General features: G+C 36.3%; 2 protein-coding genes across 2 annotated transcripts; both read right to left on the bottom strand.

The window, feature by feature from the left end:
- On the bottom strand, positions 1 to 21415 carry LOC126372415 (activating transcription factor of chaperone). Its single transcript, XM_050018145.1, has 5 exons — positions 21261 to 21415; positions 19376 to 19469; positions 18134 to 18255; positions 9120 to 9290; positions 1 to 1228 (listed from the first exon to the last, which is right to left on the bottom strand). Exons 3-5 carry the CDS (start codon positions 18231 to 18233, stop codon positions 513 to 515), a joined length of 987 nt encoding a protein of 328 aa, XP_049874102.1. The 5' UTR covers positions 18234 to 18255; positions 19376 to 19469; positions 21261 to 21415; the 3' UTR covers positions 1 to 512.
- A 514-nt stretch (positions 21416 to 21929) lies between these two features.
- On the bottom strand, positions 21930 to 25138 carry LOC126372414 (DNA polymerase delta subunit 2). The gene is made up of 8 exons (XM_050018144.1): positions 24652 to 25138; positions 24450 to 24571; positions 24277 to 24370; positions 24009 to 24160; positions 23428 to 23604; positions 22708 to 22779; positions 22361 to 22597; positions 21930 to 22097 (listed from the first exon to the last, which is right to left on the bottom strand). The coding sequence occupies exons 1-8, from the start codon at positions 25011 to 25013 to the stop codon at positions 21985 to 21987; spliced, it is 1329 nt and encodes a 442-aa protein (XP_049874101.1). The 5' UTR covers positions 25014 to 25138; the 3' UTR covers positions 21930 to 21984.
- Between the last annotated feature and the right edge of the window lie 1279 nt (positions 25139 to 26417).

Raw genomic sequence — 26417 nt, 5'->3', positions numbered from 1 at the left:
TCCGCCGTCGCATTCCATATATTTCATGAAAATAGAACAGTCAATACATTGATAAAACTTGAAGTTCCTTAGGTAAAACATTAAAAACAGGAATTGCATTGGTTTGCACTAAGTACAATAACAATTTGGAACATTTAAAAACAAATACGTCGATTTCAGGTACAATTAAAAAATATAATTCACATTTCCATAGTTTCTATATGAATGCGACCTATTGTCTACATGATGATGAATGATGATAAAATGGCGCCACCTTTATGATGTTAAGGTAACTCGATGTTGTTATCCCTCGACTGATTACGTGAGTGAGAATGCTGCTCGAAGTAAAAGTGATCTGCTTATTTGAGATACAAACATAAAAGGCAAACTTAAACGTTTAACTAAACAAGATAATATTAATCTTCAAAAATCTCCTTTAAACATTAACTTCTTTTGAACGGTACTCGCTTCAGCGCACGCCGTAGTGTCGCCGGAAACTTATTCTTTCGCTGGAGGCGGCGGTCAATATGGTTTTACTTTATGAGGCCTTTGGCCTTGAAGAGATCGCGCATAAGCCCTTTGAGATAGCGGATCTCGCGCTGCAGGTCGGAGCACTTCTCGCCGAGGTCGGAGTGGCGCTGGCGTAGCGACTGCTCCTCGGTGAGCAGCACCTCGATCTCCGCCTTCTTCTTCTGGCGGTACCGCGTCGCCGCGTTCTTGTTCTGCTCCTTCTTGCGGGAGCGGCGGTCGTCTGTGGAGCGCGAGTAAGGCTTTGGGCGCGAGGGCGCAGCCCACTCCTCATCCGTGCACGAAGAGCGCGGTGAGGACGGCGGCGAGCTGCGCGGGGATGCGCTGCTGCTGGCGCCCGAGGGCTGCGGCGAGGCGAGCTCGGCGGCGCGGTGGCGGACCAGCTCGTCCACCGCCTGCAACTCGCTGTCGAAGGCGGGCGCGAGCGCGGCGGGCGCCAGCTGCCAGGGCTCGTGCTGCGGCGCGCACTGCGCCTGCTGCGCGTAGCTAAGCAGCAGCTGCGTGGCGGGCCCGGGAGGGCTCTGCGGCGGCGTCAGGTGCGTCAGCTCCACGGCGCCGTACACGGTTTCGAACTCGCGCAACAACTCCTCCGTGTGTTGCGGCGCGCCGTACTGCGGCCCGGTAACCGGGAGCGGCACCTCCACCCGCTCCGGCACTTGAGAAATGTTCTCGAAGATGGGAAGCTCCACCTTCTCCTCCAGCCAGTTCGGGAAGATGTTTTCTGCAATAGACAAAATGACACAAATATTACAAAACTGAACTGACTCCCAGCTGTATCTTAACACATACCGTCGGTAATTGATTGACTGGTAAGTACTTAATGTGTACTTTGTTGTTGTTGTGATTGGACAGAGGTCATTTCGTTCGATACAGATACAATTAGAACGCGAAGGTTATTATGCTAAAATTAAGCCGAGTAATTTAAGAGCTTTAACAGACGTTTCTCAGAACGTTTGAGAGCCGGTAGGTACACGGTATTAGAATTTAGATCCAAAGTAGATTATAAATTTTGTTCTGACATTCACTAAAGCAGCGAGTTTGTTTAAATTTCGTCTAAGACGTTGAAACGAAAATGAATAATTTATGGTTGGTATTAAATAATTCATTTTGTGGCAATTAAACATCGCGGGCGGTGGAGGACGCAGGCGGCTCCCTGAGCTAAATAAGCGCCATATCATGTTGCACGCACACCCGCCCGCCGCCACCATTGTTCGTCTTAGCCGACCATCATTATGGCGTAATTACTCTATTCGGTGTTCCAATAACCGACCAATTATTAAATCTGAATTGTGCCATCTGAATTACCCCAATTCTATTGTAAAGCTGTGATTATAATATGACAGAGGTTATCACTGAAGAACTTGATCTAATTTCCTCCGATTAATAAATAGGTTTCTTCGAGTGCTGATGGAAAATACCAGAGATACTCTATATTCAGTTATTTATGCAAAGCAGCAAGTAACAATCAATATCTACTATAAACAACACCTAGCCATGAACAACATTTTATCAGAATATAAATATTTATATGTAATTATGAATATATAATATCTTGCCACGTTTAACAAGGGAGATTAAGATATAATCTAAATAAAACGATCTCGTTAAATATTTGACTACCGAAATACCTTTTCAAACCTTGAGTGTTTATATACAAACTATATACAAAACAACTAATATATAATAAGTAATGCAAGGCAGAACGAGACTGCCGATCAATTGATTCTAATTGATCAGATTGGTGTCTCGGCTCGTAAATACGATGGTGAAATTGTCAACGTATTCTTGTTCTTAAAACTTTAAAGTGGTAGGTACATTGGACCGGGTGATTGGTTGCAAGATGGCGACAAGCGTGTTGTAAATAGCGCGTTTGACTGCAACGCCCGCACGTCCTGACCCCTGATAAACCTGTACAATCTAAGAGTTCGGTGGCCTACGCCCTCGATAACAGACCGCTAGATAATTCCATCTGGCCACGTCAAACAAGACATTTTAGGGTTATTATTTCTCCTAAACTAGTGTCAATGACTGCATTAAATCATATTAACCTCACGTGTTTTGTGAGACCAATGACGGACCTCATCAAACTTGGTGTCAGGGATAATATTGAGCCGCCAGAATGCCCTGACATGGCTTAAGTATGTAGTCGTTACATGAGTCCCTGACACCAGGTTTGATTCTTTGCCATGCCCTCCGAAGCACAAATCATCTTACTTTCAGGCAATCGAGTGATCAACTTGCAATGTCCTAACCAACTTCCAGATGGTGAGCCCAATACTCACCCACTAGACCACGGAGACCGTTATATGATTATAGAAATTTTCAATAAGGAAATTGTACCTATTTTTATTTGTTTAGCAAGTTGATCGTTAGACTGATTGTTCACAAAAACAAAGTTTATTATAAATCAATTTAACTACCGAAACTTCGAGAAAGATGATAATGAAAATAAACAATGTACCAATCATGAATATTAATAGCAAATATGTACCCACATGGTCTACTTAAAAAACGCCAATAATAAACTCGATCAAGGTAATGAGACAAAAAATTTGTCACGCATAGGATTCGTGACAAATAACTAGGTATTTGTCCTCCATTCAAAAATACTGGTAAGTTTATATCTGTATCAATATGGAGGAATGGAAACAAGTGGCCAATAAGTCGCTTTAATTATTGGGCGAGCAGCGAGCGAGGCCGCCTGCGCGCGAACTGGTTATCAGGTGGCGTGGTCCAAGTGTAGGGCGACTAACTTGTAGAATCGACGACTTCACCAAAATGAGCAAGCCAACCCTGCCCGCTATCCGCTCAACGCTTGCACCAGCCGCTACCAGGCTAGAGCGCATTACAGCGCCGAGCCACGTGGATTCCACAACACACGATACATAAACGATTACAACGAAATGAACTTGAGCAAACATTATGCACTGCTAAATATGCGGAATAAGTTGAATACTGATGTGTGCCAATTACGTTTATCGATATGATTTTCCATCCTTAAACTGTTTTAGAATCGAAGTGTAATTATAGCACGTAGGTAATTAAATGCGTCAGAACGTCAAATTATTGAACTGCACGCACGGCAATTAACCCTATCTGGAACTACGTAACGACTCAATTTTAACATCGTTTTCTATATTGGAAATATCGGTGTGACTAAATACGTATATTTATACAATAAACAAGTTTGTTGCGCAGTAAATATCGCTCCAGTTTTCGCCGATGTTTTCAACACGTTTACCCAATTAAACGTGAAGAAAGGACTTAAAAATAAGGACAAAACAATGTGTTTTAAGTTAACATCGTTCTGTTTGTTAAGAATAATTTTAATTGACGGAGGAGCAGGAACTAGAGCATTCAGACCTTGAGAGTAACTTTCCGCCAGAGCGCCTTTCAATAAAAACAAACAACAGTTGCTGGCGGCGGCGCCACAAACAACTCAATACCACGTACCGACATACAGATCTGCAAGTGCCATCACGACGTCCAAACTCTTCTTTGAGCCGATTATTGAGTCCACAAAAATAGTTCTCTTATATAAACTTCTACAATACAATCCTTAAGGTAATTTTAATACGATTATATAGGCAGTGATATTGTATGAAAGTATCCTCGTGGTGAGCGTTGGTCGTCGTTGATCGTCCAGGGTAAGCCGGGAAGGCCTAACGTCTCTTTACAAGTTTCTGTGAGTTGAAAACAATCTCCTTGTTCCAAATGCACCGATACTGGCACTTCATTCTAACGGTGTCCAGGAGTCGCATAGACGGCGGCAGGCATAGGTCGCGAGCCGAGCGCGAACGCCCGTAATGTTCTTTACCAGAGGAATTTATTGTCACAAGCGGTTAATTACGAACGAACACTGCAATCGCGGCGCGAGACACGGTGCTACTGGCGCGCGCGCACATGACGTAGCGCGGCCGGACCTCGCGCCACCCCTCCGCGGCTCCGCGCCCGCGCCGCCGCTGCCACATAAATACACCGCGCAGGCTCCGCATGGCATTCAAAACCTCGATTCATCTCATTAATGACACTATTGCATTTAAAATCAATTTAACTATAATTGAAATGTAGCGTATGATAACGGAACAAAGGAAAAAACGGAATGTGCGCCATACCCTTTTCGCCTTCTGACATAGCTAAGGCACTTGTCCATGTCTCATTTAAATAATTAACTATTAATTATATTTCCTGTTCTATTTGTTATTCAATATTATATTAGATATAATAACAACAACAAACGAGACACGTAAACAAACACGTAAGGGCATTTACAAACTCAAGTACCTCATTAACACATTCTGTGAATGGCCATGGGATGCGATCTAATTACTGTTTGGTTTCATTAAACCCTAAAGCAATACAAAATAAGGTTTTATAGCTGAATTGAATTGATTGGATATTAAATCGAAGGTCGGACGTTGTCTTTTTGCCTAAACCGGGCTGACCAGTCGACAGGTTTCAAATATTTGTAAGATTTGCATACGTTGTAGAAGGTCCGCGGTCAAGTTACGCGCGCTCAAGCACGAACAATACGAAAGAAGAGTAAGTAAGTGATCTGATCATCGTGTGATCATGGCACTTCCTGTGTATGGTGACAACAAAATGTTATGTATGGAACAACAGTATTTTCTAACTTTGAAGATTTTCTTTATTGCTATTCCACCGTAGCCATCGCCGTTATCATCTAATGTAAATTGTGTATGACCCTCGACAAAAAATTACAAACTATTTCGACATGACGTAAAACAGTTGAAAGCGATACAAATATTCCAACCTTTGTTATCGAAGGGTGTAATGGAAAAATATTGCCCTTACGACTCGAGTTGATATGACAAGTATACTTCGATGTGGACATTTCATGTTTTGCTTCAAAACATTCCATGGAAGATAACATAAATAATAGGTTTTAGTTTTGTCAGTGACACTGATAATACGAAGAAAATACTTCTTCATTAAACTGTAACTACCAACTGCAGAGCGTGGTCTCATTATTAAAATGCAAACAAAATATGAATAAATGTATGCACCTATATTATAATAGACATGGTAGATGTACAAAACGCGATAAAAACGTCCAAAAAGAAAATTTACTAGACACATACAAAGAACCAGACTCAAAGAGTAACTTGAAATGAAATGTATTTTCCTTTACAATAGGATAGTTTCCAACTAGTCAAAATCAGTTACTTTTTACTAAACGTCAAAACACGGAATTACTATGGAATTTGTATGAAAAAGCAACCTGTGACGTCATAGGAAAAAGTTACAAAATATCGCACTCATTATTACATTTCTCTTTATTAAAATTTATAAGTTAAATAGGAAAATGCTTTTTGTCACTCTTTATTTAGTAATCTCACATTTTAATTTCATATTTTATCTTTGATCTAGTATTGTCAAAACAAAAAATATATTGAAATATGACCGTGAAGCAAAGTCTCCAGGATACTGACGAAAATAACTGCCAACTCTGAGGTCGGACGTTGTCTATGTCAGGTGCGCTGAAACCGTAATAATAACGCTAAACATAATTGGAATCTCTCAGTTGAGTTGATAAAACCAATTCAACACTGAACAAGAACAAGTAAGCTAGCCTGTTCAAAATTTGCAAAGATAAAGGATTCCTCAAGTGCGGAATCAAAATTAAATTATTAAAAGAATGAAAAGAACAATTAGGAAAAATAAGATTACTTTTTTCTTATTTTATTTAAATTGTAAGGCGTAATTTATTCAGGCAGCTCACGTGGAATCAACACTGTGCGTACATTCGATACACACTACGGCACGCAAATTACGTAGGTATTCGGTGTATTAGCAATTAACTAACATAATGTACTTAACGGCCTCCATGGATAGTGTTTAGAGAGTAGCTCTAGAGGGCCGGGTTAGATTCCTGACGGGGACAATGTTAAATTTACTATGTGAGACTGTCCTTTATTCGGTTAGAAGAGAGGCTGAATCACCTGAATGTCCGAAAAAGTAAAATGATATCGTGCTTCGGAAGGTACGTTAAGCCGTTGGGATAGCCCAATAGCCTATTTAGATAGACCTATATAACGTTCTATTTATACTCGGATATCTAAGGAATACCTAAATATTAATCTTGACTCTTCACTCAAGATTTTGGATGAAGATCACACAAGACAGCTAGAAGTAGAGGATATAGAGGACTACGTAGACTACGTAGAGTGTTGGTTGATAACAAGTGATCCTTGAAGGTAGTAGAGTTGCAGCCATAAACACGAGAATGGCCGACCAAACCTTATTAACCAAGATTTAAAATATATTTATTGACTTTATTTAATTATTAAAATATATTTATTGACTTTATTTCATTACAATAAGTTATATTTACAAAAATGATTAGATTTAAGATTATTTATATATTTATGATTATTGACTTATTTTTGGTTAGATTTAAGATTGTTTCTCATGTGTTCTCTACGTCCCGACATTCTGAAGATTAAACTTAACTTAAAAAACCGCTTAGGGAATAATAACGCATTATGGCTAAAACTGTCCATACTTAGATACGTGGAATTTAAACGGTACCAGGTGATGATAACGACGATGATAATGTATAATATCCCTTCAAGCTTGGCATTGGTATAAAAAGCGGACAAACTTTTCCAACTCTATTTTGGAATGAATAAAAAATGAAATAATAATCTCATTTCACCAGATAAGCGCGGAGTTTAATACACGTGCCGTTGACCGGCAACTTTCACCGCCAACCCAGTCTAAACTGCAGAAAACCTTGGAATATCAGAAATGCTAACAAGAATTTGTTATTTTGCCCTTATAAACGAAGTTGATTTTATTACCTACATTTACTCACCAAATGTAGCTTGCGTTGTAACATTTAAAAATATCAAATATCGGGTCGCTAAACTTAGTCATAACGTAGAAGACTAGACTAAATAATTTATAATAATAGCCTACTAATTAGCGAAACTCAGCAGCTACTAGTTAATTAATAAGTTGAGATAAGCCAACTCATCACGCGTGTATCATCGTCGCGTCACGAACATCAGAGGTGTGTCTTATTTACATTAAGAGTACTGGAACGTACCGCCTTCAGATAAACTGTGTGCCCTCCCATACATACCCCTTTTTATATTACGAAGTGTTGCTTGGAAGAGATCCCATTATGTGATAAGCACACCATTTGATAACCTCTGAATGTTTGAATGAGATACGTTTTACACCGATTATTCCTATCTCATTTGAATAAAGCAAATCATTTTGAAAACGACTACCTAATTAGTCCAGAACGATTGTTTAATTATACAGTTGTATAAAAATGCTTGTATTATCATTAATAACGGTAATAATGTGATCATATTTTGAACATGACCTTCGTACTCTTGAGGAACGGGCAGCCCCGATTGCGTTGCCTCTACCAAAATAGAAAGGCGCGACAAGTTTTGTCCGCCTACAACGGTTCATAAACTTTGGTAACAAACAGACCATATAAAAGGAAAATACACGATCATAACAAACGACATTTTGCTTTTGTGTCCATTCTGAGTGTAATAAAACATGCCCTTTGAAAATACATTAATAGTATTTGTAATTACTGCTATAAGCCCTGTAGTCTACATCTTCAGTTCTCTTTTTTACTTAGAGGCACGCGGCGATATATGAAAACTATACAAAGCGAACAAGGAAAATCTGTTTAGAAGTCTATCCTTATACAACTTATTTATTAATTTAAAAAATATATAACAAAAGGAAAACGGAATTATGATTATATTATATGAATTATAAATATATTTATCGCGCAATCAAAACGCAGGTCCGATTATTCTAGAAAATATGTAAAAAACATTTTTATTAATTTATACATTACACACTTGTTAGTTGAAAAATTCAAAACGTCTCCATCCTGTTACTTAATTTCTTATTATCTATCATCTTCAAATTAAATTACTACAAATGTCATTCCATTTCCGGTAATAAACTTTAGGCTTCTGTTATAAATGGATGTCATGATTTTTTTTAAAGTTCCATTATTGATTAATATTTATATCGCGATTACAGAACATAGGTAGGTAAATACTAAATACATTTAGCTACATCGCAAGTAAAACATATTTTATGTATGATTAAAAACGAGTTAGATGTCTTATACCGAAGCGGTGCTTAATTCCGCATCAAATCTAGTTGTGCATAGAATGCCGTAAAATTAAGTCTCGAATAACCAGAAATAAGAAATTGGCATTGAATTATTTCTCTAGAGGCGTCGCGTCGTCATTTAGGCTAACAAGACGAGTGGTTTGAGATGTGTGGTGTTAATGGTAAAAGTGTAGATATGCATCCCACTCCTAGGCACAGGCTTCTTCACAAAATGGTGAAACACCTATGCTCTACTACGTGTCCGTAGGATTTCGCTATCCTTTGGAATAGCTATCAGTGCCTATTCATCAATTCATGTGCTAGTAGTAGTCGTAGTAGCCATTGTATTATTCGTCCGAAGTAAGACGGCAGAAGACAAAGTAGCTGCACTGCCGCAGCGTTGCTTCATACAAAATGTGTCAAAATATTTTCGTATGGATTTATTCTTGAAACGCTGGTAAATTGCGACTTAATTAAGAAAATGAGTTACATACCTTGTTTGCACTGGTTTTCTATCTGTTGCAGAAGGTCGCTGGCGAGCTCTGCGCGGCTGGGCTTGGTCTCCGGGGGGGAGGGGGGGTACAGGCTGGCCGAGATGTCGTCGTGCAGCTGGAAGCGGGACGGCTCCACCTTCGGCGCAGCGTTCGGCAGGGTCTTAAGCAGATCTGCGGAAGAAATACTTCGTTAATTTAACTCCTGTAAATCAATACTAGCTAGTATGCATAACATACAGTTTAATCGTGGGAATTCCCTTAATTAAAGTATCATTAAAAACTGATTTTTAAAGTGATATTTTAATAGCAACCGCATTGACAACGGCACAAATCCTGGACACCACGTGATATCAGTTCCTGATTGATGATTTCTACATTTTTATTATTTATTTATTTAGGTACACATACAGCAATACATATTAAACTTTTACAGACAATGATGGGCAAAGGCGTTCCATGACTGTCTATCTATCAACATTTCTTTCAGATGGTCTAGTTCAGAGATTTTAACCGCGTCAGTATCCTCCTAGTTTAAAAATCAAGCAGAAACAAAATAAAGAAATAAAAAGGAGAACAAAATAGCTCTTAAATATTATTTACAATACTAACTAGCGTACTCATGCTTATATGTTCCTTCCCCCTTTGACGTCACATATGCGTAATGTTCATATTTTTCTACGCTCTTATCAAACTTGACAACCGATAAGTTTTCTAAAACATATCGTAAGCTAGTAAGAGGTACATCAATCGCAAGATGAACTAAGCATACAGGCTTTTTTCTACAAGTTTTTTCAGCGACAATTCTCATTGTTAATTATTCTTTATTCAAATGAATAATATTCTATATTTAATTATTAACTTCTCCATAATTATAACATGTCAAATAATTTCGCTACAATTTAGAAAATTGTATTTTGTAAATATTTTATGTTATAATTATAACCAGTCAAGCCTAACGTGGCTAGAAACACATGACTTATTTTTGTCAGACTGGATACATTTAATTCCCTTCTTTAAAAAAATATATTTTTAGGTATGGAAGGTAATAGGTATATTATTCCAAAATTAAAACATGATTAAAGAATAACTCTTACTTTGAAGAAGCGAAAGCTGGAAGTCTCTACACAGGTCACACATACCGCCGTTATTTTTATTGTAACAACACATATTGCACCCAAAATTGTAACTTAATAAAGTTAAGAATTGTATGTATTACAATTAATAAATTATTACGAAATAATTAGCACAAACGTGGTATATATCGGAGAAGCTTCAAGGTAATAAGCTTAGATAAGTAATGGACAAAATACGCCGGGGAGGCTGGAGCCGTCAATATATATGTGAACGATATCAATCGCACGATATTACGTCAAAGCAACGTCCAGATGTCGCGATGCTTTAAATCTTTCTTACCCGATAGTGTCACAACAATGGGCTCGGTTATAAAAACATTCCCATTTATTACTTGATACTCTCACTTTTAAACGCACAAATAAAATAACACATCTACCATTTGTCGATGACGTCAAATAGAATTAATATAAATAGCTATTGAGCACAATTATTTTCGACCTTTAAAAAGTATTTACTAGAAGGGACGTTTCCTTAAGTTAAGCCGTTGATCCCGACTGTTAGCCGTAAAAAACACCTCCACCAACCCGAAGTGGAGCAGCTTGGTGGAGTATGCTCCATACCTTCTCCGGTCGAACGAGGGGAGGCCTATGCCCAGCAGTAGGCCGCATATAGGCTGTTTATGTATGTTATGTAATTATTTAAATAACTTTTTGGAAGTGATAAAGGTTAGAGAGAAATCTCGAGATATATGAATTCCGAAGTCAACTAGGAAACCTTATATTTATGTATGTAAATAAGTCAAAGCTTTTTGGTCGCTCATTAATGCACCTATCATGCCTACATTGACGTAAAGTACCTATAGGTACATCTAAAAAAAATGGCGCATCTATCAAAATATTTCAAAAAAACACAAAGTTTTAGAAACAAAATGTGCTAATAGCCTGTCGTGGGCGTGTCCGACATTTTGTAGGGAAGCAAAAAAGGAGAGTTATGTGATATGTGTTTGATTACGTAACGCTATTCAGCATAGTACCTACTCAATAGCGTTCGGGGAATCCATTCAACCCACATCTAGATTAAAGTTCACGGGCAAATTAAGGTGCTTTTTATCAGACAATTGAATGATTATACGGTTGAATTTTCCTCTCAGGTATTATCTAATAGGGTAGTTTCCAACTAATTAATTCGGTTACTTTTTACTAACGTCGAAACACAAAATCACTATGAAATTCGTATGAAACAGTAACCTGGGACGTCATAGAAAGACATGACAAAATGTCGCACTTAACATTTTTCTGTATTCAAATTCATAAAAATAAGTTAAATAGAAAAAAGAAAACCTTGTTTGTCGCCTTAAATCTGTCTGTATTTAGTAATCAGAATTTCATAATTTATCTTCGACCTAGGAAACTACCCAATTATGAAAGGCTTTTTTATATTTGAATCCATCTCCATATGCTGGCAAATAACATCTTATACATTCACATGTCAAAACATACATATTTTCATTGGATACAAGATAAGTAATGGAAAACAGTATACTTGGCGATATGCAATCGAAAACATGAGGGCTGGTAACTAAAAACATGTTTTTAAAAGGAATCTTTATGTGACGTGATCCAGCTATCTAACTTTAAATTTAAATAACTATAAACAATCACTCGGAGACCAAGTGATTACAAAGACACACCCACGTCTTTAGCATAGCAACCTGAAAACATCACATTCGTTGAAGTGCTGGGAGGATAAGAGGTTATTATCAAGAACAATAATTATTATTTCAATCTTAAAGCATTATGTAAACTTTGGCTACGAGATAAAAAATCGATGAATATTATCTTTGGCACATAATTGCGTGTTATGTAGAATCTGCTTAATTTTTAGCCATTTGATATTCATTCAATTGAGGAAACAAATCACAAAAATGTAAACGGTTAAAATGGTGGTGTTTTTGATTGAATCATCGTCGAAACTTTTGTATGGACTGACTTAGCGTGCAAAAAAAACTAAGAAACAATTAGCATTATTATATTAATGCTAATAATGAAATAAATATAATAATGTTGAAGTTTGACGCCTGTTGGCAAGAGTAACGTCATAAACTGTTTTTATAAAGTCTATTTTCTTCGTGTCATAACTATGATAACTACATAAGACCTTCCAGTGTGTACCGTCCAAATCTCACTATAAATCACTCATTGCCATCGCGGATATGAAGAACATGATGCAATGAAAAGAAAGAAAAAATAGTTTCATTTAATTAATTAGTAATTAGAGTAACATGATGTTTACTTAAGATTTGAATTAAAATATAGGCAAAATGCTCAAGAATTAATTTGTTTATTGATAATACAAAGAATTAAAAATTAAATAATTTGATATTCAGACGTAAAATATTTTTAATTAATTTCAAAATGAATCCGTGCTTAGAAAGCCCAAATAACACCAACAACCCGCAGTGGAGCAGCGTGGTGGAGTATGCTTCATACCCTCTCCGATTGATTGAGGCTTGTTGATTGCCATACATAAACTCACGCCTATCCTCCACCGGGGTAAGCAGAGACTATGGAATTCCATTTGCTTCGATCCTGGCACTTCTCCACAATCATAATTCGTTTCATAGAGCACGGCGGTTCATAGTAGATCGTACTAAACCTTTTCTAAGGACATTTCCAATTTAGGCAATATACGTCCTTCTAGGTCTCGGTCTTATTTGACAGATAGTTAAAAACAATGCATAAGTACATATTACCGACTATTTGAATTAGTACATAGATCATCGACTAGCTATTTTAAGTGCAAAACATGTTTGTTCGTAAAGTATTGCCAGTACTTAGGTCTTAGATACAGGTCACCTAGTTTACATTCTGACAAACATTTTACTATAACTAACACGAGGCCTGACTTGTTATTGCATTTATAACAGAATGTCAATATTTGCTCAAATATATATTATTTATTAGTATTGCAATCCATTAGGATATATTATGCATGTGTATTAATGTGTAATTCAATAAGGAAAATTTTCAAGATAAACTAATAATTACTTTAAAAATAAAAAAGATGCTTAGAAGAGGCAGCAAGCACTGAGATAACGTAGCATTCCTCCAAACATAGCACGTCAACCTGAATATCACTGAATACTATCAGCCTACATACGGATATCGCTAAGCACAAAGGTCGTTTAAGAAGAATCAATTCCATATTTGGATACATACATTATGACAAAAAATATTTTTAATAAATTTTATCGACTTCAAAATCTGACAAATATTTTATTAAAAGAAGTAATATTTTATTGAATACGATATTAGAATCTAAATTTTGAAGTCGTCGCAACCAACAAACTTCATCATTCTATTTACGCTGACTTCAAACATGTGGGTCAAATTGATAACGTCCTTCTTTTTTGAAGTCGGAAAAACATTTCAAAATTGAGCCAACGAAATTACATATAGATATCGGTGGCCATGTAAATTTACCCATCTGCGGATCCTATCCGAATCTTTTCCCCTCTTTGTGCTGTTTCAGCACACGCGTAACGATTACCGATCAACATTATATCAGATTTAAATATAGTCTGTATTATCGGCGTGAAGTTTATCGAATGATGGAAACTTACTGTGACCGTAATAGTTTACTATCATGAACACGAGGTGAGACCGTGGGGGGTGCCACTTCAGGAACGCTGTCTTATCCCGTGTCAGCGGTCACTAATTATAATTAGATAACGCCCAAGATATCGAACATACGCCGTTACGTGCCCCCTCCGGAGATGGCCCGTACACGTTTACATTTAATGAACCAGATAAACACAAGCAAGCCTTTTTTAATGGCGTAGTTACTATATTTGGTACAAATTCAAAATGTAACTTAGTTTGAATCATCAATTTTACGTAACGAACGTCTCATCCGCCGAAAACTACTGCAGCTTCACACAACCAATATAGACAGGGAAAAGAAGCTTCTAGAAAAACCTCGGCGCAGGGCCATAGACGTTCTTAAAATAAAAAACACATTTTGCTTATGTTTGGATCTAGGTTGTTACCGCGAAGAGCGTGAACACAGGAACTAGATATTTTAGAGTCATTAATGTAGTATCAAACGGGTTAGTCAAAGAGATTCGCAAAACAAAATAAAAGCTTGTTCATTAGTATGGTTTGTGGGGTGGAAGGCAAACCACAGGACCCATGGGAAAATAAATGCTGAAAGACATAATCCAAAATAATAATAATAACCATTATAATATAATATAGTTTCAGTCTTGGGAATTCTACCTCTGCGTAGTTGGTACGCACAGCACACCGCGAACACTTCATACAAAATACCTTGTTTTACACAGACACCACACATTGGTATTATCGTACACGCGTAGGTATCTGTGTGTGTGACGTCGAACGCCCATACGATTGAGGACTAAAGTAAGACCGGGGGGGTGTGAGGTAAAACTAGCTCAGCCGCTGGTGGGGAGCAGAGAGTTGCCGTTCTATACTTAGTATTATTCCTTATTCTATGCTCACAGTTAGAAGTCACTGCGAAGGATGTAGATGTGGTTTGACCGTTAGCACTATAATAATAAGTGAACAAAGAGAAAATTTAAATCGAAAAAAATCCGACTCGGGCATGATTTGAACCCGCAGTTCTTGTCAAGCCAGGACGAGCGTATTAACCATTACACTACCGGGTCGCGCTGTCCGTCCGAGTCAGACTTTTTTCGATTTAAATTTTCTGTTGTTGAGTTCCGTAAGCACGGGTAAGTGCTATAAAACAAAAATCACAATAAGCGAAATCATGCATTTGTGCTTTATGGTCTAAATGTGACATCTTACAATAAACGCTATTAAGTATGATAACTCACACAAAACGATGTAATGATTTTTTTTTTCCGGGAAACAACAGATAGTTTAACTAAGTAAGTAGCGTTCCATTTTTAATAACGTGATAATTGCAACGTAACTTTGATTATCCCTGATCCAATGAAAATTTAAGATGAGCGATGAATGAAAATCATAGATGAAGAGTGAAATGAAGAATTTTGTCTCTTTTTAATTTACACTAAGTTATTCTGTGTCGAAAATCGTTTTACATCTCAAATATAAAAAATATATATTATGTTTATCTGTTATCTCTGTCCACCTCCATAGGAACAAGCGAGATTTTGTGCATGTTAATGTTAATCTCTGGAATCATTAAAAAGCAGCAAGTATCAAGATAAAGATGTTTTTCATATAGCAATGATAACTGGTAGCGCCACCACTCAGATATTTTATGAACTACCAACCAACAGAACCCATTTGATAAACTTTCCATTTTACTTTATTTGCAGTAGATTTTTGCATAAACGGATGAATTATTATATCAATGGAATAACAGAATTATGTATGAAGAAATTCAGGAACATTTTAATGTTCAAAGTGCAAAGGTAAACAAAATATATACAGTAACATGGCATGGCACGGATTTTATTCAAGCTGAGCTTTCTTACTAATAATACAAATTATTTAAAACATACAAAGGTATGTAAGGTATGCGTAATTAGTAGTAAGTAGACCTATTTTTGATGCTTGCGATCAGCTGTCATAATAATTTATATGCCTTTTTCAAACCATTATTGACATCCAATATAGATTATAGAATGTACCCTATATAAGATAATTGATACCACATGGTTTCCAGGATATGTACCCGGTTAATGGTGATAGGCTCACCCCCTATTGCATGGGACTTAAACAGCTAGCGAGGGGTGGGTGTACTATACACCTCAGCATACCCCTTCGGGGATACAGCCGTGATGCTATTTCATAAATTAAATTTCAACTATTTTCAATGTTACGTTACAACAGAAAGCTACTTTCGAGAGAGGTATAATTTTTTGTAAATATTTATAGATGTCAACCCATCGATAATTCCTAAACTCTTTCGGCATATCCATACAACCACACGATTACGGTCATTAACCCGAACAGCTTTTTGTACTAATTAGCAATTATATACTAATTAGACAGAAGCAGTCTAAATATAGGCAATGAAGTGCTACACGCTACTGAGTGTTAAATATCGATTTGTATGCTATTTAAGCTCCATATTAGTGTGAAGACATTGAATTAGGTATGGGACTTTCGAAAATACCGTAAGATGACAAAAACCACGCCCTGTGGGGTGTTTCGGGTCTTGTGGAGGTAAACCTTTACTTATTATTGGATGTGGTTGCATACATTATACGACTGCCCGAGGAAATGTTATGTACAGAGAGTCTTGTACAAAATCAAGCTAATAATAAGAATATAAGATATACCTAAAACAAAACAAACAAATAAAAGAGAAGGTGCAGGTCGTGTCGTATCAGGAGGTGAAGGTTTTGGCGGGAAGAAGAGAGGAATGGCGATTACTCCACCGACAAGAGCGCAGCTCTTAAATAAAGAGAGAGAGAAGATATACCTAGATGGATAGGGTGATAACAAAAACTACAAAAAGTGAACTCATAACACAAACTCACGACTATCTTCCCAATTGGGGTAGGCAGAGGTACATCCATCGCATGATGAACGAAGTATTCACGCTTCACCGAGCTCTCTGTTAGACCCTATGTCTGTTAGGTGCGGAGCCGTCTATAAGTAGAGCTAATCGTGTTAGTGAAAATTGCACTTGCGATAAATTAATAACTCATTGGTGCAAGTCCGGTATCACGGTTCGAACCGGCGCTGCCCGTTTGAGATGCAAGCCGGTGACACACAGGATCACAGTGACTAGACAAAAAGTGAACAAATTAAACCTGCAATTTTTGAAGCAGGTTTTCATTTCAAATGATAAATGTACATTATTGTACATGCAACCAACAGTGTGAGAGCCCTCGGCGCTCACCAGCCAAGTAGTATTATGGACTGGTTTATAATGTTCATGGGTTTATAGTCATGTCAAAATAATCAGGTAAAACTTAAGAGTACTCTTGACGTATTAATTAACTTCAGCATTTTTGGTCAACGTTAATATTGACATAATAGTGTCCTTGCAAGCATAACTTTAAATTGGTGCTACACTTTTAAAATAGCAACTATTTTGAAGGCGAAGTAAGTACAGGTATTTCACAGACAGCCATAAAAACAAATAGTATCGCCTGCGAAGTGTCGCTGAAGTGAGAACTAAAAAATGAGACTTGGGTTCTATGGCTGTCTATGCCATACGTTTGCAATCAGAGACACCACTAACAGAGTATTTCGTTTTGCTCGTCACCCTCGAACCTATACAAGGCCCCAGGTCTTTGTCCGGCCAAGTAGTTAATGCCATCTGCAGCAAATCTACAATAAGTCACGTCAAAAAAAAAGCGTGTTTGTGTTAGTGGGCTGTTTTCCGCATTTAGACTCTAAGATGGCCCATTATGCGCAAAGGCCCCAGATTAACAATAGCTAAGGGTATCACCGTCGACGGACACGTCTGAGAGGCCATCATCATCACCATTATTTCTTATGCAACCATAGAAAGCAGAAGCCCTAACCAAACTGCAAACATCCTAGTTTTTACATACATACATATTCTCACGCGTTTATGCCTGAAGAGTAGGATATAGTATACCCACTCCTCGTCAGCTGACTTAAACACAGCTGTGTTTAAGCCCATTTAATAGGGGGCGAGCCTATTGGCATTAACCTGGCACAAGTGATATCAACTATCCATGTCCTTGTTTTTACACTCGCTTCGCTAAAGTAAAACCCGTCCTAATTATATATGTATACCTACATCTTGCGTCATGTACGATGCATACCTGCGAAGCGTCCTGATTTACGCGAGTAGTATGTTAACTAGTGTAGAAAGTATTTGAAACTTAGCTAAGTCCTCAGCCTGTAATTAGTTACTGCATATAGCTAAATACCTCTCTATGACCTACTACCTGTAAGGAAACTTGCTTGCTATGTATGTTCTATAAGTACTAATGAAATACCCACCATCGTCGAATACGTCAACATCGAGCAGCAAAGAGCACTCTTCAGTGGTGAGAAGGCCGTCGGCCGAAGCCGCCGACCAATCCCATACGCTCGCACTCATTCTTGGAGATGTGTTGGGCACTCTGAAAACCATACAACCATCGTATTAACACGCATTCAAGAACAAACATGCTCAGGGACACATTCGTGATAATTGGTTATATATAATAAACGGCAACAATTCTTGTGTGAATTTCCGCAACTCATACTACTACAGATTTTAACCCTATTTTCCTGTTTCAGCACAAATCTTGTTATTGCATAATTACAAGTTGGAATGGTCTACTTAAACGCCATCAACTTAATATTGGTCGCCTATAATGAACGAGGAAAATATTACGGTAATTATAAGTTCGGATTGTGGTTGGCATTTCTTTGCAGTTATTTCATTTTAAATTATACCCCATTTGCAACAAGTAAACTGCATTGATAAGTGTGTAGCAATTCTAAGTCACAAAATACTATTATGTAGTCTATTTATATTGTTTGCAATGTTTTAAGTATCAATAAAAATGTAAAGTACCAATCTAAAAGGTGTTTCAAGCGTCTAAAAAGAAACAAATCTTTGATAATTTTACCATGATTTCATTTGTAATGTATTTGACCTATTAGGCACAAATTATTCTGTTATTATAAAAGAAGTAATTAATTATTTTTCTTTATCTAATAAAAAGCTTCCATTCATAAAATATATAAAGAAAGCTTATCATCCATCACCCTTCACCTTAGAGAGGGTGAATGTCCTATGTATCTGTAAAAGTTAAAATGTGGTATCACAAAATACAACATACTAATATTGATGTGAGCTATCCATATAACATTATACCTATTGCAGGAAATGTACATCATAAACTTTTACATATGCATTGTTTTCTGGTTTCCCCATAGGCACATCCCACTATTGGGCACAAGTTCTTCCTATCAACTGGAGGTGTACAAAGAGAGAGAGAGAAGAGTATTTTACAATACAATACAATACAATACAATACAAAGACTCTTTATTGCACTTGAATCACATTAAAAATACATTAGTATTATAATTAAATTGGTAGTACAACAGGCAGGTATTTTCCGATTCCCCAACATGTACTTCCCATTGTTGGGCACAAATTCCTCCTATCAACTGGAAAAAATGTAGTCTAACATCACAAACTTATAGAAATTATAGAGTAATCATAATATATAAATTATTTATATACGTACCACAGGATTAAGTACAAGCGGGGAGATGACAAGGTCCGGTTGTGGTGATGATTGTCGAAGGACAAAGCTGTCCGTTGAGGGCGCCATGTCGGCACTGAAAAGTAAAAACATAAAATTATGAGAAACATACTGTAACTTTTTAAGAAAGCATAGTCTACTTTCGAGTGTCCCTTAATTAGGTAGAATAATCTAATCATCATAACATAAATCCGCATAATTAACAGCATGAGATGAATGTAATAATCGTGAGCTGATGTTAAAGGGTGATTTCCATCAATCATTTTCAAAATCATACAGAAAAGTAAACCAATTTGTAACCTGTGACCAGAAAGTCAGAACCAGAAACAACTAGTTTTTGCTAAACCCCTTCTATTAACCATATCATTTTATTTGTGTTATGTATTACAAAATAATATAAATAATAAAGGAAAATAAAATCATAACACAAAAAAAAATGAAAAAAATGTTTTAAAGTTAAAATTTTACTATGTAGCAACTAGCATGCTTATTTCTTTAATTATTCCTGTCTCTTACATTACAGTTCAATAACTATTTCTTCACAATTATGAAAGTTTTACAACTACCGGCTCAGCATGTTGCAAATAGGTGATGTCATCATCTCAGTACCTATCTAAAGCGCCATAACTACAATGGGCACAGTTGCAACACTAAACTGTTTTGTAATACTGATCATGCAGTGAATAATGCCTTCTAGGCAGCTAAAGAAGCCATGTCGCTCTCATCCTTTTATAGTGCGATACAATAAAAGTATACAAATAATGAATAACAAAGCTTTGTAAAGGCTTGTAGCCATTCTTGGTAAACATTGTAATACAATTAAAACTTTAAATTTTCAACGCTTTCAATATTATAGTTGCAGTTGCTTAAATGTTTAAATTGTAAAGAAATTGACCAAATTGGAGATGTCCTTAGAAAAGGTTCAGTACAATCTACACTGAACCGGTGTGCATGTATGAAACAATTGATGAGTGTGGAGGAAGCAAGAGAAGTGTGTCGGAATCGAAGAAATAGGCGTGAGTTTATGTAGGTATACCTATAAAGAAATTGTCTTTATTAATTTGATACAGATCAGAATATCAATATTGCAATTGTGAACCAAAGTCAATATCACATAGGTACCTATTTTATTAGTAATAAATTATTATTATTACACATCCACATCTGTGCTTCAATTTATAATGTTGATCATAGTTCATTGTGATAATTTGCAAGTGGCCTGAAGAATGTTAAAAAAATATCTTATGAATGATTAATCAAAACAAAAGTAGATAGATAGGTAGGTACTTAATCAAAACATAAACAAGTTTATTCCTTTTATGAATATTATAGATGCTAATAGGTATGTATTTGTGAAAGTAGATGCCAGAACCTATCTGGTGTTAGATTAGCATAAAAGAAAGAAGTAAACAACTTATAAAATAAGGATTTTTTGCATAACATTTTGCAATCCTACACATAGACAGGTAAAGGTAGGTATAGTCAAGACAAGACCATATTCTTATTCAATACACATGCTACTCTCATACAATATGTCTATACCTATTAGCCATGCTAAAATTGATTTTCATCACATTTAGCTAAACGTTGATAAGTAATGCGATACAACTACTAAAGTTGTGACCCCATCTAAATGAACGAACATGCGTAAGCCGCATGTACGCTCTAATAACGAGTGGTTGTTGTAATATAGCTCGCTAGTACCGGAATATAGTAGACTAATAATAAGCCTGCGACGCGAACGCTTCACTTCATGCAGTGAAAGCTGCTTCACGGAATGTGTCCACAGTGCGAACGCCATGGTAGTATGGTAGTTCGCCGCGACTTAACATTTACCATAATAAACAAAGTAAAACTTTATACTTACAACATTTTTATATTATATGTGAAGGCACACGCACGTGTGCGAACTTTTGGAACTAGAAACCCATCATTAACGCAATTATAGCACAAGAAAAACAATATACACGTCCGTTAACTTTGAGCCATTGATGAGTAATAGGAGGGGGTGAAGAGAGGGGAAACGGGAGGTCAAACTAAACTGCTCAATTCTCATACCTGTAAACGCATATAACAGTCGCTTGATTACGAAGTTATCGATGAAAATAATGATACGTCCACATTAAATCATCAATAAATGGAATTAAATTAACTTTTATATTTTATGTATAGTAAGTATAAAGATATTTTCTCAGTTGTAATTTTTAACAGACTTCATGTCTCATGACCAGTCAATGTAAAGCAAATGGAAGGTGTTTCTTAGTGACGCCATGAATGTGAATTAGAAGTGCATTACATCATTTCGTGGAAAATGAAATGGCGCCATTTCCACGTTTCCTTCCCCTGATCACGTGCGTGAACTGCGGAAAATAAAACAAAATAATATTTGTTTTCCATTCTAAAAGTTACCAATTATAATTAATCTACTTAAACGTATTCATTAAGAATTTCGCAATATCAGGGTAGCCAGGGAATAATTGTATAATACATTTATTGGTCTAAACATTTATATTTTTATATAGAATAAAGAAAAATGATTGATTACATTAATCATTTATTAAGAAAAATAATAATTAAGTATGACAAACACTTCACGCAAACATCATGCTGTAACATTCTAAATTAGCTAGATTAATCAACGCTACAGTTTTTGTGTTGCAAAAATCGGGAACGCACACTAATCGCACTCGTTGTCCGTCTTCACCTGAAACAAAATTAATAAAACATGTTATTCGCGTATTATAATTCCACTGGGTCACCTCCTATAGATAGGAGCCCTTAAGAGTTGAGATCATTCCACTGGCTTTAACTGGATTTTACATGCTGGCCAAATGAAATAGCTATGATAATAACGATAATAATAAATTACAATTAGGACAATCCGAGTAAATACTTATTTATCTAATTTTAGTATATTTATGCCATTTTAATTTACTCTAGATGTGTGACTATTAAAATTGTGAATACCTTCATACAATTCTGTAGCAAACTCATTGGAATCACCACTGAAATAAATTGCAGGGCAGTTGTATATAGTAAATGGATCAGTATCAATGCATGGGGTACATGGCACAGTGTCAGGGCATGTTGGCGCCAAATGACGCCATTGGAGGGTCTTCTTCAATATTTCTAAATGACTGTCCAGCTTGCTGTACCTCATGATATCTTTTACTGGCTCTCCTGATGTTCCAAGGCATAAGAAACCTTAAAAAAATAAAATAATTATGCATATTACACACCTATAATCATAATGCATAGTTTTACTTTTTTAAATCATGTCATTGTACATAAATAAAATACACAGAAAAACGTACCTCCAATATCACATTCATAAGGATTTGAAACTCTATTGAATGATTTGTATTCGATAGCTTTAGGGAATAGGCCTGTAACAAAATTAATATGATAAATTATCTTTAAAAAAAATAATTAAAATATTGATTTTACAGTTAGTAATCTAGATATAGTGTACAACAATAGTTTCAACAAGGCATCTACTGATCTTGACATAGACCTTTTCTGCACTAGCATAGCATCCATAGAGAGCCTGTTAACCCAGAACAATTTTAATAGGTTAAGCTTATAGTGCTTTGGTAGGTTTAATTAAACTGTTTTTATAATTAAAACATATAATAACGGGTTCTTACCGCGTTTAAATGGGGATATGAGACTCCCGATATTTCGACACTGTTGCAAGTGCCATGATCACGGGATGACTGATGAGATTGGAGTGGAGTAGGTAGAACCCATTATTATGTGTTTTAATTATGATAATAACCGCGTAAACTTAAAACAATGTATAAACTGTTTTTACTTTTAAATGTCATGGTATCTTAAGTACACAATTATTATTTTGTTGTTATTATAACTTGTTTCTGTTAATAAATGGTTTGAGTTTTTAGTAGTTAGTTAATTAACTAGACACATACATATATGTGGAATTTTTTTGTTAGCATTTAGTTTTTTAGTGTTATACACTTGTGCTTTTTTGCTGTTAATTTCCCTAATATAAATACCTGGCAATATCTACTTACAATAATGGAATGGTTTTTGAGGCAACATGATTCCAGTGGGGTCCTTGCAGCCAGGCATGAGGTCCAGTGGAGCCACAGCACTGACTGCAGTGGAGAAAGCATCCACTGACTCCGCTGCTGATATCACATCTGTCTCATTCAGACTGCTCTCGTTAGAGTGACTGGCAAACACACCACCTTGGGACAATATATAAACTGGTTAAAATGTGTTTCCTCAAATCTTAAAAGATTGTAAGGCTATGGGTAATGTTATGAGACTGTCTTTGTCTTTATTGAGCTGAAATAAGGTAAGGATTTTGTAGTGTTGTTCAAATCAAATCAAATATACTTTATTGCACACAAACAAAATATACAAACATTTATTAAAACATTTATCAGTCCAGTACAAATGGGCGGCCTTATTGTTCTGAAGCAATTTCTTTCAGGCAACCACAACCATAAAAAAGCCATAAAAACTTGCGATGTTCTGTTTTAACCCAACTGCAAAAGGAGCAGGGTAATGTTTTTGTTTATGTGTAATAAATCAATTTTTTTCTTTCACATTTTCCATGAAACATAAATGATAAACTTTTCATACTAACCAGCAACAATAACCCTGACCACTTTTGAGATCTCCTCCTGGTACTCCGCAGTACCAGACATGCCTGACAACCATTCCAGAAGAAGATGCAACGAAAATATATGATCAGCTGATTTGGATGCCAGATTTAAACCAGACATGAGAACAACATACCTGTTAAGAAAATTATAAATATTAAATAAATACAAGTGACTTACATCCAACATAGAAAATATTAAACAATACAATGTTAATTACTTTTAATTTGTATAGGAACCTAATGTACACACCTATCACTATTTAGAGTAGGCAATGGTTTCTGTATGTTACATCCTGGCCAGCAAACATCCTTCACTGTGAAGATGCCATCCTCATTTTCAGACCCTGCATAAAACAGAACATGGTAATAAACTGAAGTAAAATAATATGTCTCAAGTACACACACACATTAACTACTAATTACCTAGAACAGCACAAACAACACCAGTAACAACTTGATGAACATCAATGCATTCCCCAACCAATTTGATCCTCTGTAACTCATCTTCCAGTACTAAACTATCTGCATCGTGAACGAAATGGGTCCTAAAATAATAGGTAATTTAGTTTTATGAAACTGAGTAAGAAAAACATACTGTTGTTTGCCCATTAATTAATTTTCTCACCTTGCAGGTTGAGGAATTATTTCTAATTGATCTGAAAGCTCTTTTAAAATACTTGGCTTCAATTCTTGCAACTTAAACAGTGTTCCGACGATAACACACAATGTGTGTTTCTCGCGAAGCTCGCACAATTTCAATATCTTATATTTGTTTGACCACTTCTTGTGAATAGCTGCACCTAAGATATTCCGGAAAGTATTTAATCTAGCTGAATAAATGTGTGCATATTGTTTTGAAAAATCTCTCGATACTTCATAAAATCGTTTTGAACAATCCACATAATCAACTACATGTCTTTCCAATTCAGTTGGTTGAAAATCACTCTGTTTCGCTGTAGATGAACGAGATGCTTCTTTGAAAAGCATGTTGACGTCAAATACATTAATTTACAATCACTCGAATCAACAATTACTATTTATGTAATCCACAAATCTGTGAAACCTTTTGGCGCGATTTAACTTTATTTCTCGCATGCATGGTGTGACAGTGACATTGACAGCTGGCTGTTTTTTTTAACCTAGTAGAATAGAGTGATGTCGATTTGATTATGAAGATGTATCGAGATATTTCGATTATCAACTTATTAATATTATACTAAACGGTGCACTTTGCGTGTGGAGTAGCTGCAAAAACTTCCTTTCTCGTAAAATAAGCAGAAAATATATTATTTGAACTAATTTAGTAGTAGTGGACAATGTGGACATGGCATAGTATTAAATATCTGTGGGACATGGATGCAAATTAATAATAGTATACACAAATTAGTACCAACATTCGATTATGAAAACATAAATAATTTCGAAACCGATTATCGGCCTTAATATCTAGATTACATGTCATAATCGCCCACCCCTACCCCAGCTGGCTGGCTAACAGCCGGGAAACGACCATGCCAACCTCAGAACAATAACTAAAGCATAGAAGGAAGGCTAAAATAGCAACAGAACTCTATAATTCTGCTCTACTTTATCTTACGGAACCGGCGTAATGTTAGACAAAGACGCATATACAAAAATTGTTTCGTAATTTCGTAGGTTGTCACAAGTTTTTCATTGCCTAGTGTTGGGTTTCACTTTAGTAATATGTCGATAAAATTAAATTTACTTACAATTAATGTCGATAATTTTTTTTACAAGATTTCTTTTTGTAGGATGCAATTATCTTCTTCTTGATGAAAGGAGACTCTGTCTCTGATAGGTAAGTATCTAACCGTTTTTGGATTATATTGTCTGGTTTATATTAGTTTGGAGCTGCAGCTCACATTCAGGAAGGAAAGAAAATAGCCAACTGTTATCGTTTCATCGGTAAGTATTTTGTAATATTCGAATTTATTTATGATGTCATCCGCCGTGCACTGGTGTCGATCGACGTGCCGTGCAAATTGGAACCGCCGCCGCCGGGTCTAAGCCGCACAGACGGTAAGAGGCCCGATGGGGTCACGCCATAGACATAGAAAAGAGTATGGACTGGAAATACCTACAGAAAAAACGTGCCACTCTGTAAACATAAAACGGCGGTCTTTACTAGGGCTACAAGCTGTTTCAATACTAGGATTACCATACTCGTACCTACTAGATATAGCATTATACTTAAAAAAATACGGCATACAAGTATTCATAAGAGAACAGAAAGGGAAAGTAAAAGGTAGGTAGGTGGTGTACTGTATCTTTCGTGTAAAACTTGTAAGTATTGTATGTTGTGTGCAATAAAGTATATTTGTATTTGTAAAGGAAGGTTTAGTCAAGATTTATCTAAGTCGCTTACACAAA

Source organism: Pectinophora gossypiella, chromosome 14 (assembly GCF_024362695.1).
Source record: "Pectinophora gossypiella chromosome 14, ilPecGoss1.1, whole genome shotgun sequence".
Taxonomy (NCBI): Eukaryota; Metazoa; Arthropoda; class Insecta; order Lepidoptera; family Gelechiidae; genus Pectinophora; species Pectinophora gossypiella.
The sequence above is the reverse complement of the archived record's forward strand: the minus strand, read 5'-3'. Positions and strand labels throughout refer to the sequence as shown.